The 15076-nt window shown below is 35.6% G+C and overlaps 1 protein-coding gene and 1 long non-coding RNA gene across 3 annotated transcripts; one reads left to right on the top strand and one right to left on the bottom strand.

Moving 5' to 3' along the window:
- The first annotated feature begins 462 nt into the window (after positions 1-462).
- Positions 463-1479, top strand: LOC147481064 (uncharacterized). Its single transcript, XM_086578823.1, has one exon. The coding sequence runs from the start codon at positions 463-465 to the stop codon at positions 1477-1479; it is 1017 nt and encodes a 338-aa protein (XP_086434949.1).
- A 1064-nt stretch (positions 1480-2543) lies between these two features.
- On the bottom strand, positions 2544-6883 carry LOC147481065 (uncharacterized). Of its 2 annotated transcripts, none has more exons than XR_015205854.1 (2): positions 6009-6883; positions 2544-5812 (listed from the first exon to the last, which is right to left on the bottom strand). It is a non-coding gene; the product is annotated as an uncharacterized LOC147481065 (long non-coding RNA). The 2 variants fall into 2 exon arrangements; XR_015205853.1 differs by having other exon boundaries at positions 2544-5943.
- Between the last annotated feature and the right edge of the window lie 8193 nt (positions 6884-15076).

The raw sequence follows: 15076 nt of genomic DNA on the forward strand, positions 1-15076 counted from the left end.
AGAACAACTCTTATCCAAGCTGTGATCCAAGCCACTCCTCTATATGCCATGTCAACTTATTTGCTTCCAGTGTCTACTTGCAATAAGATTGATAAGGCATGTAGAGATTTCTGGTGGTCTGGAAAAGAAAATTCTAAAGGTGTCCACACCATAGGGTGGGATCACATAAGTTAACCCAAAGGCTCTGGAGGCTTGGGTTTAAGAAAATCAAGAGATATGAATAAAACAATGTTGGCTAAGTTGCCTTGGAAAGCTGCCACTGATGTGCACTCTCTCTAGACTAGAACTATATTCGGCATCTATGGGAAAAGTTGGATAGGGGATGTGAAAAAAACCCTAACAAGGCTTCCTATTTTTGGAAGGGCATACATAATACTTTTAATAAGATAAGTGGTGGCCTTATTTGGGCCATTAGTAATAGTAACTCCACCTCTATCATGAAGGACCCATGGCTTAAATGCAATGGAATACCTACTACCTTGGAGGAGTTACGGGGTGGAGGTACCAGCTTGGCATGGCAAGATGGTCTCTGACCTATTATGTACAAACAAGAGTGGGTGGGATGAGACTAAGTTTAGCCTCTATCTCGACCCTATTACTTGTAATAAGATTCTTGAGGTCAAAGTCAGGCCACAAGTGGACTTAGTTGATAAGCTGAGATGGGAAAAAGACAAACATGGCAGTTTTACTGTGAAATCAGCTTACCTTCTTCTCAAGCCTAAGGAAGAGGTGGGGCGAAGCTCTAGTTGCAATCCTATCACTTTAAGGCATATTTGGAAGGCCCCTGTCCCAGCACATATACAATTGTTCTTTTGGAAAATGTATATGCATATGTTACCTATGGGGGACATCCTAGCTGAGAGACATATGATAGGAGATTTCTCCTGTCCCTATTGTCTCAAGGATATGGAAACTGCAGAACATCTCTTCTTTGATTGTGAATGGGTGAGAATTGTTTGGTTTGAACAAGTGGGATTGAGAATCCACAAGGAGCAACAGCTGTCGTTAAGAGAAAGACTGGACCAGGTCTTGACTTGGTGTTGCAATAAAAACAATGAGAAAAGGCTGGCTTGCACCCACTTTGTGTTCATGCTCCAACAAATCTGGCAAACCAGAAATGAAATCAAGTTTGATAATAAAAAGGCAAACCGAGAAGGGATGATCATGAAGAGCATAGGGGGAACAGATAAATGCTATATGGCATACAGAGAAGATTTCCTCAGCCCTCAACCTATCTTAAATATAGAAAACAATCAGCTTGAGAGAGTCTTCCACATTATACCAAATGAAAGCATAATCATTAGGTTTGATGCTTCTTTTTGTAGGCAAACTGGATGGGCAGGAGCTAGAGCAATTGCAACAAATGATGAAGGGTGCATTGTGGGGGCAGCAGATAGACGATTCAAAGCTTTGGAAGTAGCAAAGAATGATTTGGCTGGAAGGCGGCGTGGAAGTGGCGACTATCGGCAAAGCATCTAGGAAGTCAGTCTTTTGTGGTTGAAGGGGATAATTTGGAAGTCATTGGAGCTTTACAATATAGCTCATGTAGATGGGAACGGGAGGCTGTCATAACCTATATTAACATTTTGATATATGGATGTAAGTTCTATGAGTTTAGATGGATTAGTAGGGCCTTTAATGGGGATGCTGACTTACTAGCTGCATGGGCAAAAAAGCAGTTAGGAAGCTCAGATCTTTCAAATTGTATGTTGTCTTCAAACTGCCGACCTTTGTTTGTTTGAGATAGTTTAATATATATAGTAGTATGATTTGCATAAAAAAAAAACACCATAAATAAAAAACATATACGTTGCATTCTTTGTATTTTAGCTAGGTAAAGTTGAATTTTATATAAAAAGAAAATCAAATAAGTGTACAGTGTTACTAGGGGATAACAATCCACCTAGCTATCTTTAGGTAAGTACCCTTTAGGTAAGTATCAAATGGCATCTCCCATTTATCCATCAACTGATCGATTGTATGTAGCAATTACTTCTTTTTTTGGTAAACTGCATTTTATTTATTCAAACTTTCCAAGAAGTACAAACAACAGTTATAAACTAAACTAGATAGACTAGTTGGGGATCGATAACACCATATAGACGAGTGTCCTAGATACATATGATTTAGAACATCTGGTAGCTGATCACATAATGTCACTGGTTGCATCCACCAATTAACATCTTTTGCTTGATCAGATGCAAGTTTTGCAAAACCATCTGCAACAAAATTTCATTCTCGATAAATCCAGCTAAGATGATAATTGTTTTGCATGCTTAACAAAGAGCGGATATCTTGAATCAACTGATTGATTTCTCATGGGATTTCCTTGACATGCTTTATAATGGTATGATATGTTGGGAAATTATCAACAGAGAACTAGTTTGCTGAAAATTACTTAAATTGATAGGAGAAATTTTTAGTACATGAGACTCTTTAGTTCTAGCTCCTTACATTCTGAAGAGTGAGGACACTTATACAGGAAAAAGATGTTATGTATTTGTTTTTTCTATTTTACAAGTGCTTATATAGTTAACTTAAAATGAAAACCAAACCACTTTATAAGATCATCTTATAAGACCCTCTTATAACAACTTCTTAGAGAAACAAGAACTTTTAGTACTAGCATTAAATTCATATTAACACCTAACAACTACTAACTAGTAACTTAAACACAATATTCTAGAATTTTCAAAATTCATTCTCAACACTCCCCCTAATTTTGAAAATCTTGAGTTCAGATGCTCCCCCTTCTTGTCAACTTGCTGCAACATTCATAGTATCTCGAGCTCGAACAAACTTATCCATAGATACTACTTTTGTGAGCATGTCAGTCAATTGTTCATTTGTGTTGATGAACTTCAGCTCAACCTTCTTCTTCTCCACCTTGTGACGAATGTAATGATAACGAAGTTCAATGTGTTTTGTCCTGCTATGAAACATGGGATTCTTTGTCATTACAATCGCAAACATGTTATCACAAAATATAGTTGTAGGGGTCTTGACTTCTTGCTGCAAATCTTTTAGAATTCTTCTAAGCCAAACACCTTCACATACGGCATCCATTGCAACAATGTACTCTGCTTCTACAGAGGATAATGCGACTGTTTTCTGTTTCTTTGAAGACCAAGCAATCAGCTTTGAACCTAAGCAGAAAGCATACCCAGAAGTGCTCTTTCTATCATCTAAAGAACCTGCCCAATAACTATCTGTGAAGCCAATGAGTGAATTTACTTCTTCTTTTACATACTTGAGACCAAAGCTTTTGGTTCCTTGTAGATAGCGCAATACTCTTTTAGCGGCGGCAAGATGGAGCTTACTTGGTTCACTCAAGAACCTGGAAAGTAGGCTCACAGTATACATGATGTCAAGCCTTGTGTGAGTAAGATAAAGTAGAGACCCTACCAAACTTTGATAAACTTTCTCGTCAACCTTTAGTGCTCCATCATTTCAACTTTTCATTCAGTGCAGCAGGTGAAGAGATTAGCTTGAAATTAGACATACTAAACCTTTTGAGCAAGTCTTCAAGGTACTTCTCTTGAGAGATGAAAATATTTCCTCTTGATTGTTGAACTTGAATTCCCAGGAAGTATTTCATAAGCCCCAGATCAGTCATTTCATACTCCTTCATCATTGCTTCTTTGAAGTCTTGCAGCATCTTCATACTGGTGCTGGTATAAATTAAATCATCTACATATAGACAAACGATCAGAAGCTCATTTCCTTCCTTCTTTATGTATAAGACTTCAATCTTGCTATTTCATCTTCATACTTCGGCTTTTTGAAAAACCAGTTTGTTGAAAGTATCCATCAATCTTGCTATTCCATGTTCGTGGTGCTTGTTTTAAGCCGTACAAGACTTTTTGTAGCTTGTAGACTTTATTTTCTGCTCCTTCCTTCACATATCCTAGTGTCTGCTCGATGTACACTTCATCTTCCAAATCTCCATTCAAGAAGGCTGACTTGACATCAAGCTGAAAAACTGGGAGTTCCATTTGGGCAGCAAGTGCAAGAACAACTCTTATGATTTCCATGCGCACAACGGGTGCAAATGTTGCATTGAAGTCAACACCAGGCTGTTGGGAATAGCTTTTAGCAACTAGTCATGCTTTATGCTTTTGAATGGAGCCATCTTCTATGAACTTCGTCTTGTAAACCCTCTTCAGACCAATAACATCATTTCCTTCAGGCAAATCAACTAGCTTCCACGTGCTATTTTTCTCAATAATTGTGATCTTATCATCCATTGCTCTTTTCCATTTCTCATCTTGTACAGCTTCGTTAAAACTTTGTGGTTCGCTAAAAAGAGCAAAGGTTGCAATTTTCATAAACATCAGACATAGAACGTATCTTCCTTGGAGGTGAATCTGAATCTAGGAGACCTTCCAATGAGCTTGAATTCAGTGACCTTGCTGGACTTTGTCTCTGACTTGTGCTTGACGAAGGATTGCTATCTTCTTGATTTGCTTCTGGTTCATAGAACTCTATTGCTCTTGAACTTTGAGAAGAACCAGCATCATCCCAATTCTATTTTCCCATCTCATCAAATACAACATCACTTGAAACTACAAGCTTTTTTGAAGTTGGACTGTATAGCCTAAAGCCTTTGGATTCATCACTGTATCCAATGAAGATATATTTTTCTCCTTTCTCGTCAAATTTCACTCGTTCTTGTGACTGAACAAGAGCAAATGCAGGGCAGCCAAAAACTTTGAGTAACTTCACTTAAGGTTTCCGCTCATGCCATGCTTCATATGGAGTCTTGGATGGAACTGCTTTGATCGGTGAGCGGTTTAATATATAAACTGCCCTATTTACAACTTCTGCCCAGAACTAATTAGGAAGTGCCTTTCCTTTTAGCATACTTATTGCCATCTCTGCAATGGTTCTGTTCTTCCGCTCCGTGACTCCATTTTGTTGCAGGATGTGCCTGACTGTGAGCTGCCTCTTTATGCCTTTCTCTTTGCAATAATTCCAGAATTCTTTGTAAATGAACTCTCCACCACGATCTGTTCTAAGTGTCTTTAGTTTCCTGCCACTTTCTCTTTCTACACATGCCATGAAATTCAGAAACACAGAGAAAGCTTCTGATTTTTGTTTAGAAAATATATCCACATCATGCTTGTATAGTCATCAACAAATAACAGAAAGTATCTCTTGTTATTAAGAGATGGAGTTCTTGTAGGCCCAAACACATCGGCATGCACTAATTCAAGTGGAGCTTGAGCTCTACATGAGGTCTTTGGAAACGGCAACTTATGCATTTTGCCATAAATGCAACCTTCGCACACTTCATGCATTTTATCAATGGAAGGTAGCCCAATCACCATGCTATTGCTTTTCAATATACTTAAGCCTTTGTAGCTCAAGTGTCCATATCTCAAGTGCCAAAGATGTGACTCATTTTGTTTCTTAGTTTTGAAAGTAACCTTCTTGCTTAGAGACATGAGAAGTGGAAAAACTTTGTTTCGAGTCATGTTCACATTGGCAATCGTGAGATTTTTCTTTTTATCAATAATCTGGCATTTGATATCATCAAAGACTATGGAATAATCTCTTTGCAACAATTGACCAACACTAAGGAGGTTTTGAGTTAGACCAGGTACATAAAGAACATCATGGATGAGTTTTCTGTTACCTCTTTTAGTGTAAATAGCAATGGCTCCCTTTCCTTCAATCTTCTTCATATTTCCATCTCCAAGCTTTACATGTGAGTAGAATGAATCATCGAGCTACACAAAGATCCTTCGATTCCCCGTCATATGATTACTGCATCCACTATCCAAGTACCAAGTATCCTGATTTTCATTTTCTGCATTCATACATGAATAAAATAATTGGTCTTCATCGTTACCTTCAGTAAAATTAGTCGTATTCTCTTCCCTTCTAGTTTTGTACCAGCAATCCCTTTGAGAATGATTGAGATTTCTACATCTATTACATCTGAAACGACAATCTTTAGCTTCATGACCAGATTTCTTACAAATATAACAATATGTTTGAATTACCATTGAAGTTTCTCGAATGAAATCCTTTTCTGCCTTGTCCTCTTCCGCGAGCTTGAGCATTTGTCTGGTTCCCATTCTGACCCCTTCTTTGATATGAGCCTCTCCTTTTTTCATGGTCTGCTTTGTGACTTTTATTCTCCATCGTCACATTCAGGCTAGACTAAAGCGCTTGTTCCGGCGATGAATTTGCAAACCTATTAAGTCTTTTCTCATGTGCTTCTAGCGAGCCCATTAGTTCATGAAAACTGAACTTTGACAAGTCCTTTGATTCTTTAATTGCCACAACCACATGATCAAATTTCATTGGTAGGCTTCTAAGAATTTTCTCGACAATCTTTTTGTCTTGAATAGTGTTGCCAAGACTTCTAATTTGGTTTACAATTTCAGCAACCCTTGTAAAGAACTCTTGGACATTCTCACTTTCTTTCATGGTCAGATTATCGAAATTTCTCCATGAAGATTGAAGCTTGATAGAGATGACTTTATCGCAGCCCCCAAATTCCTTTTGTAAAATTTCCCATGCATCTTTTGATTTGCTTGCACCCATAGTTCAAGGAAAGATGGATTTACTTACCCCCTTGATGAATAAATTGGAAAGCTTTTGCATCTCTATTTTGATTTCTCTTTAGAATCTCTGTTGATCCTCCTTCGGCATAGCCATCTTGAACAAGCTCCCACAAGTCTTGGGAGATAAAGATGGTCTTCATCTGGATGCTCCAGTAATCATAGTATTCACCATCAAATATGGAACTGATGTGGTTGCATAATTGAAAGTGGAGTTGCTGCTAGAAGCCATTTTAAACGAGACAAGCAAGGGGGTCTTTTTATATTTTGCTATGCTAGACAGACTTGGCTCTGATACCACTGTTGGTAAATTATCAACAGATAACTAATTTCTTTGAAAAACTTTAGATTTTGATTATGAGGAATTTTTATACATGAAGACCAAGAAACAAAATATCATGAGATATAGAACAAAATATCACCGATATATATCATTTTTTTGGTACACCGACATCGATATATCTGATATGTATCCACTAAATATTGAATCCTTTTTTCCCGATATATATCGAACTTTTCGATATAACGATATATATCGACCGATATATCCGATCTATCCGATATAATTTGTTGACTTTGACCAAATATTATTGACTTTGACCGATATATTGTCGATATTTCCGATATAATAAATGACATTTTCAATATAATCGACGATATTTCTGATATATCAACATACAAAACAAAATTTTAACTGGTCACAAAAAAACTGGATATATCCTATATTTCCGATATATATCGATTTTTGGGTACACCGATATATTCACCGAATTCGATATTTTGATCCTTGCATGAGACTAAGGACCAAAATATCACCGATATATCTTATATATTGTCGATATATATCATTTTTTTGGTACACCGACATCGATATTTCCGATATATATCCACCGAATATTGAACCCTTTTTTTCTCGATATATATCAGAATTTCCGATATAAAACTTTATATCGCCGATATAATCGATATTTATGATATATATATCGCTTGACTTTTTGACCATTTTTTAATATAAATCTGATATTTCCAATATATTTCTGATATATCCAATATTTTAAATAGTTTGGACTGGTCACAAAAAAAATAGATATATCCGATATATATCGATTTTTGGGTACACCGATATATTCACCGATATCGATATTTTGGTCCTTGCATGAGACTCTTCAGTTTCTTCAGTTCTAGCTCCTTACATTATGAAGACAAATGACATTTACTTATACATGAAACAATAACTTCCTAGAGACTAACATTAAATGCATATTAACACCTAACAACTACTATGAACACAGATGACATTTACTTATACATGAAACAATAATTTCTTAGAGACTAGCATTAAATGCATATTAACATCTAACAACTACTAACTAGTAACGACATAAGTCAAACCCATTCTAGCAGCGATTTGAATTAGGGCTGTCAATGGGCCAACAGACCTGAACAGGACACACCTAGGTCCAGGCCCAGCCCAAATCATATTTGATATTTTGAGTCCAAGTCCGGCCTAGGTCCTATTGGGCAAGTTCAGATTCGGGCCAGGCCTAAGTCTATTAGCAATACATGGAAACTGTTATTTGACAGACACAATACTAACTAATATGGCTTCCAATTTTCTATGTCAACTTTCAATAAATATAATATATATATTAATAATATTAAATATAAAACACATAAAATTATTATAGATTTCGGGCCGGGCCATTATCGGATCGGACATAGGTATGTCCAGACCTGGCCCAATAATCTTATCGGGCTAAATTTAAAGTCTAAGTCCTTATCTTATCGGTTCGGATTCAATCGAGCTTCAGGCTTGGCCCAGTCCATTGACATCCCTAATTTGAATGCTGAAATGCAATGATATGACTTCAGCCATAAGAGAAGTTCCACTCGAATTGGCGTTGCAAAGCCAAGAAGAAAATCACCCAAGGCATTCCTTAACATTCCTCTAGCTCCTGCAGGTTCTGGATTACCCAAGGAAGATCCATCTACATTAAACTTGACAAAAGGAAACACTGAAAAAAACCAACAAATTTGTAGCATCTTTGTTGGTGTATAATTAGTCAAGACGCCGCTAGAGTTCAGTCGTAACAATTCATTAGTAAACTGTCTAACATTGCAGATGAGATTTCTGGGATCCGGAGGCAGTGCATTGGATTGAAACCTGTATTTATTTCTCTCTAACCATATGAACCACATGTTAACAGAAAAGATTGTGAGTTGATATTCATAATCATCTGATTGTCGAAGGGCAAGAAACACATCAATCAACCATATTTTGAGATTATCATTTCTTACCGAATTGATTGCATGTATAAGATTTAGACAAAACCAAGTAGATCAAGCAAATGGACAATTAATGAAGAGATGCATTTGAGACTCATCTTCATGTGCACGCATGGCATAAGTCAGAGAGCTATATAAGGAGCTCCCACCTTGCTTCCTCATGTTTAACAAAACAAAGGGCATGTTACATTTTATAGTGAATACAAATAATAAATCATGAATAAATTTAAATCATATTAACCATGGCTAACTGTTCTGACAAATTTTGTGACCAATGACGCATTTGCTGGTGGAATAGGTGGTGGGTAAGGTATAACAATCTCTCCATATATTTGATGCCAACATCGGTCCTTAAGGTACCATGCATGCAGTTACTGACCCTACATTTATCACTCGTCACTGAGAAAGAAACCTCGCTCTATAACACATATATGACAATCTACGGTACTCAGCATTCTCTGGAACATCTGGAATATCCTCATAAGGGGTATGAAAGATAGATGAAAGAAGAGGCTCATGGCTGCCACTCAATACGTATAGCTCTTAAAAGCTCAATATGTTGAAGAATGTTATGAGTATTATGAGATGGATCATTATACCCTCTTTGCCTATGGTGAAGCCCCAATACTTCAATATGTGGAATTAGGTCATGAGTCTCATTCTGTTGCAATGGCCTTAACACATAATGCATGCATTACATGAAAATATTCATAACACCAATACTGAATTAATATATAAAATACAATATCAACATAACAACATCAATAACTAGATAAATAAATGAGATGGAACAATAACTTAATAAATTAGACTTACTGGTATAATCCAAACAAAGTTGCACAAATTGCCTTTGATGACTTTAGTCTCAGTAGCGATGTCTAGCCAACGGTAAAGATACGCCAAGATCGATTGACCCCAGTCATAATTAGGGCTGGAAATTGTATGGGTTTCAACCCAAATCCGACCATATCCAAATCCATTTTACCATATATGGTTTCTATGTTTGTGACTAGAATCCGACCCAAACCCGAACCATTTTAACAATATTCATATTTTGATGCCTAAAAATTAATTTATATTGTACATTTATATATGAAAATCATTAAAATAGTGTCACATCCCAAATTTCCAAATAATATTTAAAACAATGATATTCAATCATCTGGAAACCCGGGATGAAACAAAACCCAATACCCTGTTATCAAACACGATATAAAAAAAACTAAAATCAAAAGAAAACTTAAAGGAACAACTCTTCATCATATTATTAAACTACAAAGAAACTAACCAACTCTATTACATCTGTCTCAAAACAAAACCGTACACTTCGTAAAAACTTAAACCATAAGACTCCAAGAGCAACTCCAAATCATATGTCCTCATCCACTGCACTCCACCATCTATGTTTCCAAGAACACACCCACGTTGCAAAACAAAGCAAACATGGGTCAGCAAATTGAATTTGCTGGTATGAGTAAGACTAAATATAAAATAGCAATACATTCATATCTTTTGAATAAAGAAATATACTATTCAATCATTCCAACTTGGAAGACAAGTTAGTTCCGTATTCTCAAAACGGAATGCAGTTTCTTCCCAAGTAAAATTTTAACCCCCAATATACATTTCCAAGAAATCTCATATAACAGTATTCATCATGCTCACTTTCCAAAATAACTCACAATATAATTTCCACTTATATTTAACTTATTACATACACATATGATAACGTATTTAAATATGAGTTTGATACACTTTACCTTTAAGCCAGCACGTCGTCATAGGGTAGGACAACGTCTCTGCATAAAAAGTTAATAAGTCATACCTTCCTGCAAAATAAAGTTAGATTTTCCAAACATAATCATTTATAGTATACATCTATTTCACTCTCACTGCAACCATCATGGGTATATATAATCTGGCATAATATATCGCCAATATTAACATTTATGTCACACCACCATATCCATTATATCATAACATATCACCTATATTAATTAACATTCATATCACACCACCATATCCATCATATCATAATATATCACCAATATTAACTAACATTCATATCACACCACCATATTTATCATATCACGCTAACCATATTCACATTTCTTCGTAAGAACTTATATGCATTATATCATAATATATCACCAATTATATCCAATAACTCGCTCATACATAAAGCCAATATTTTTCTTAAAAAACACTCGTCTACTTATGAAAACGAGGAAATATATCACAACTAGGGAGTACATTCATCCCTCGTGAGTATCAACTCACATAAACCACATAAACATTTCTCATAAGAAATCATATACATCATATGCAATAGCTCCATCACACGTAAAATCAATATTTTACTTTGCTTATTAATTATCTCGTTAACTCATTTATTAAAAACACAGCCCAACCTTTAGTTCCTACTCCACGATTTGCACTACACATATTTGCCAAATCACACATATCTATGTGCCTCACTCACACCGAGTACCATTACAAGACATATGTCCCAAACGGGGATATCGCCTCCAGGAAACATATTTTCATCTTGTAAACTCGTAACTTGTGAGTCACAACCATCTCTGGGCTTTCCATACATATACACAAAGCCTCTTTTGGGCATAACAAAATATCAAGTCATTCATGACACATTCAATGAATACCTTGGGTCATTCCCGCCACATTCAAGGAATATCCATCATAACACTAACAGGTCATTCATGGCACATTCAATGAATATCTTTGGTCATTCCCGCCACATTCAAGGAATACCCATACCTAGATTCCCGTACACTCAAGAAATACAGCCCACCCGCAAGGCAAATGCCTTAGTTCCTCTTTAAGATGGCTTTTCACATGACATCATTAGTCATAAACATTTCTTTTCATCAAAGAGGCGTGAAGAGATCTGAAGATGTGGGCGACACATTAAATTTTCACCGAGCACTTTTACACCGGATTTTAACATTTAAGAGTTCTCATTTATTATAATATTTTAATTACAAAACAAACATCGTCTCAAACAATAATTCATTACTAAAGATTTCAAACACAATAACTAATCAACTCACCTCATTATCAATTATATCAATCAAAAGGTTCAATCAGGAATAACGCATTAGTTAAATGTCTCGTAAATATATTTTAAACAACCACAATCACGTACACAATTAAGTACTAACATTGTTCACATATAGTTATCACAATAACTAATAAATAATAAATAATATATAATATAGTATAGTGTAGTGGTTGTACTTTTGCTCAAAGCTGCCTACGTATCCAAATCTTTCAAGATTGGAATCAAGCCTTCGTAGTTCTTATCAGCCACATTGTCAAAGTCAAAGAACAATAAGAATTCATGCTTTAAGGCTGCATACTTCATTTTCATTTCATTCCTCAATTGTATATATATATTAAACACAAACTTTAATTTAATATGTCACGTGAGATAACATAAATCTATATTAACATTTAGTGTATATGCAACAATTGTACTTGGAATATAATACAAATGTGAAATTAAGAAATCAAGATTCAAGACACTCGTATGTCTAAGTAAAATCATTTATCCCATTATAATAAGAAAAATTAACTAGAGCTCCCTTAAAAAGAAAACATGGTAGGTTATCTAGGTAATTTGCCAAAACAATAACGTTTCCTATAGCCATCCAAATGATACTCCACTTGATTATTTGAAAACTAGGATATGTATACTTACTTTTTCATGTAGAACTTAAAGTCCCAATGTCATTCTATCTCGGAGTAAAAATAGTTCAAAGTTGGTAAAAATCACAATTTTTAGCAAACTAGATTTCTGACGAACTAGCTTCTGAATGACACAACGCTTTCCACAGGTGTCCAAATGCATCGAGTCTTTTTTATTTGAAAAGATAACACACAGAAATTACTTTCTTATGTTTTAAAAAAATACTCAATCTCATTCTAAATATTCGAAAACTAGGCTCGAACAAAGTGCGTAAAACTGATTTCTGACGCACTGTTTTCTTCCAGTCAAACTTCCAAACACCATAATTAATTCCACATATCTCGGAATTCGATGAGGCCAATTGGAATAGAAAGAAGATTTCCAAATCTTACTTTTTAATGTTTTCATAAAAATCTAGTTCAAACTCTAACTAAATTAAAACTGAACTTGAACACAGTGCGAAGAAACTGATTTCTGACGCACTATTTTCTGTCAACCAAACTTCCAGACATCATATCTACCACCACAGACCTTGGAATGCGACGAGGCCAATTGGATTGGAAAGAAGACACAGAAAACTCACTTTTTCATGTTTTGGCAAGAGTTTGAATCAGACCCTAACTAGGTGAAAACTCGATTCCAAACCAGGCACAGATTCGGCCCAAAAACAAACTCTAACCCAAAGCCCATCTAAATTAATAGAATCCGGTCCACTTAAAATAAAATAAAAAGGACCCAGCCCACAAAAAACTTAAAACCGGTCCAAAAAAACAAAAGACTTTTACTCCTGCCGAAGCCCAAAAGTCTAAACAAACTTAAGCCCACAAGTTCTATTTCTTAAAACAACTCAAGCCCACAAGTCTAATTCGGCCCAACTAAAAGAAACTAAAGCCCAACCCACTACAACTACAAGTTGTCTTCTACCACCTTCTTCTTTCCCATCAGCCCACACCACCATCGAAACAACCACCACCAATCTCACTCCCCACCACACCAAAACCGTGCGGTTTTTCTCCCCCAAAAAAACCCAACTCTTTGCCAATAACAAATTTCAATTCCATCACTTACCCTAAAATCGATCTCGACCTCCATTAACATCATATGGGCGACTTCAACAGTACCCAAACAACAACCACCCATATATATATATATTCCCCAACATCAAACAACAACCAATTCAACCAACCAAATCAACTACAACATAATAACCTGCAAAACTCAATTTATTTCGCATAAACATTTTTCAGCAGTATATAACTATTAGCTTAGACAAGTAGTTCGAATTATTATCAACACTTTTGTTCAACAGCATACAGACAATTTGATAGAGAATAAGAACAATAAAATGGTACAGAACTGAATATAACTTCTCCACAGTAGTTTAAGCATTCTAATCCTTACACAGTATATATCCTTACATAGTAGTTTAAGCATTCTAATGGATATATATATATATATATATATAAACTTTTTGTTTCGAGAGAAACCTTTCGATAAAATAAAAATTAAAATAAAAACTCACCTCTATTGTGTTTACGAGCGGCGTGAATGAATATAACTTGAGAACAATAAACGCCACGTAACAATCGTCAAAAGCAATCACAATAATCTTCGCTATTCTCTCCTTTTTCCACTGTGTGTAAAACTCTCTCTCCCTGTTTAAAACTCTCCATGTAAACTTTTTTTTTTCAAAACCCCCGAAAAATAGGGAATGGGATTTATCCTCTTTACCTTATCTCTTTCTAATCTTTATCCATATTATTTTTATCTATTATTATTATTATTATTATTATTATTATTTATTGTATTAGGAAAATAGAAAAAAGCGGGGTGTTATAAATAGTGTATTTTTGGTGTTTTTTAATGGATATGGATATCCGAAATCCGATCTGAATCCGGATGGATCCTAATATGGTAAAGAGTTTTGAGTGAGAATCAGACACGTAAGAAGACAACATTAGAGTTTCCAGCCCTAGTCATAATCCCACATCATTTCTACGTCTAAGACAACATCCATCCACCCGACACGTAAGAAGCTATTAGAGTTTCAAAGTAGTACTGCGCAGCAACAAAGTAAAAGAGGAAGGCACGTACATATTCTTCGGTTGACTCAATGCCAATGTGATAGTCCCTCGGCTTCTCCTTTAGCCTATTTAAGTATCTCGGAGTAAAACCAACTCATGTTTATACCTCATCCCTTAAATTGCTCAGCCGATAATATCAACAAAATATATTCCTCTTCATCTTCTACAATATCAAAACCTTCGAAGAAACTCATTGCAGAAGTAAAAGCCTCCAAATTTTCATCAAAATGAATGACATCTCCATAACCAATAAGGATACCCGTGAGCATATATAGTAAAATAAAGAGGGGTAATCCCAAGCTCACCCCATGGGAATGGAACGTGTGGGTAGATTGTCACCACCGCTCAACTATCCCAAACAACAACGTTTGATCATTTTGTCCCAAATTTGAATTTAACAAGTTTTCAAATGGTGTGGCAGCTAT

Source organism: Coptis chinensis, chromosome 8, assembly GCF_015680905.1.
Source record: "Coptis chinensis isolate HL-2020 chromosome 8, ASM1568090v1, whole genome shotgun sequence".
Classification (NCBI taxonomy): domain Eukaryota; kingdom Viridiplantae; phylum Streptophyta; class Magnoliopsida; order Ranunculales; family Ranunculaceae; genus Coptis; species Coptis chinensis.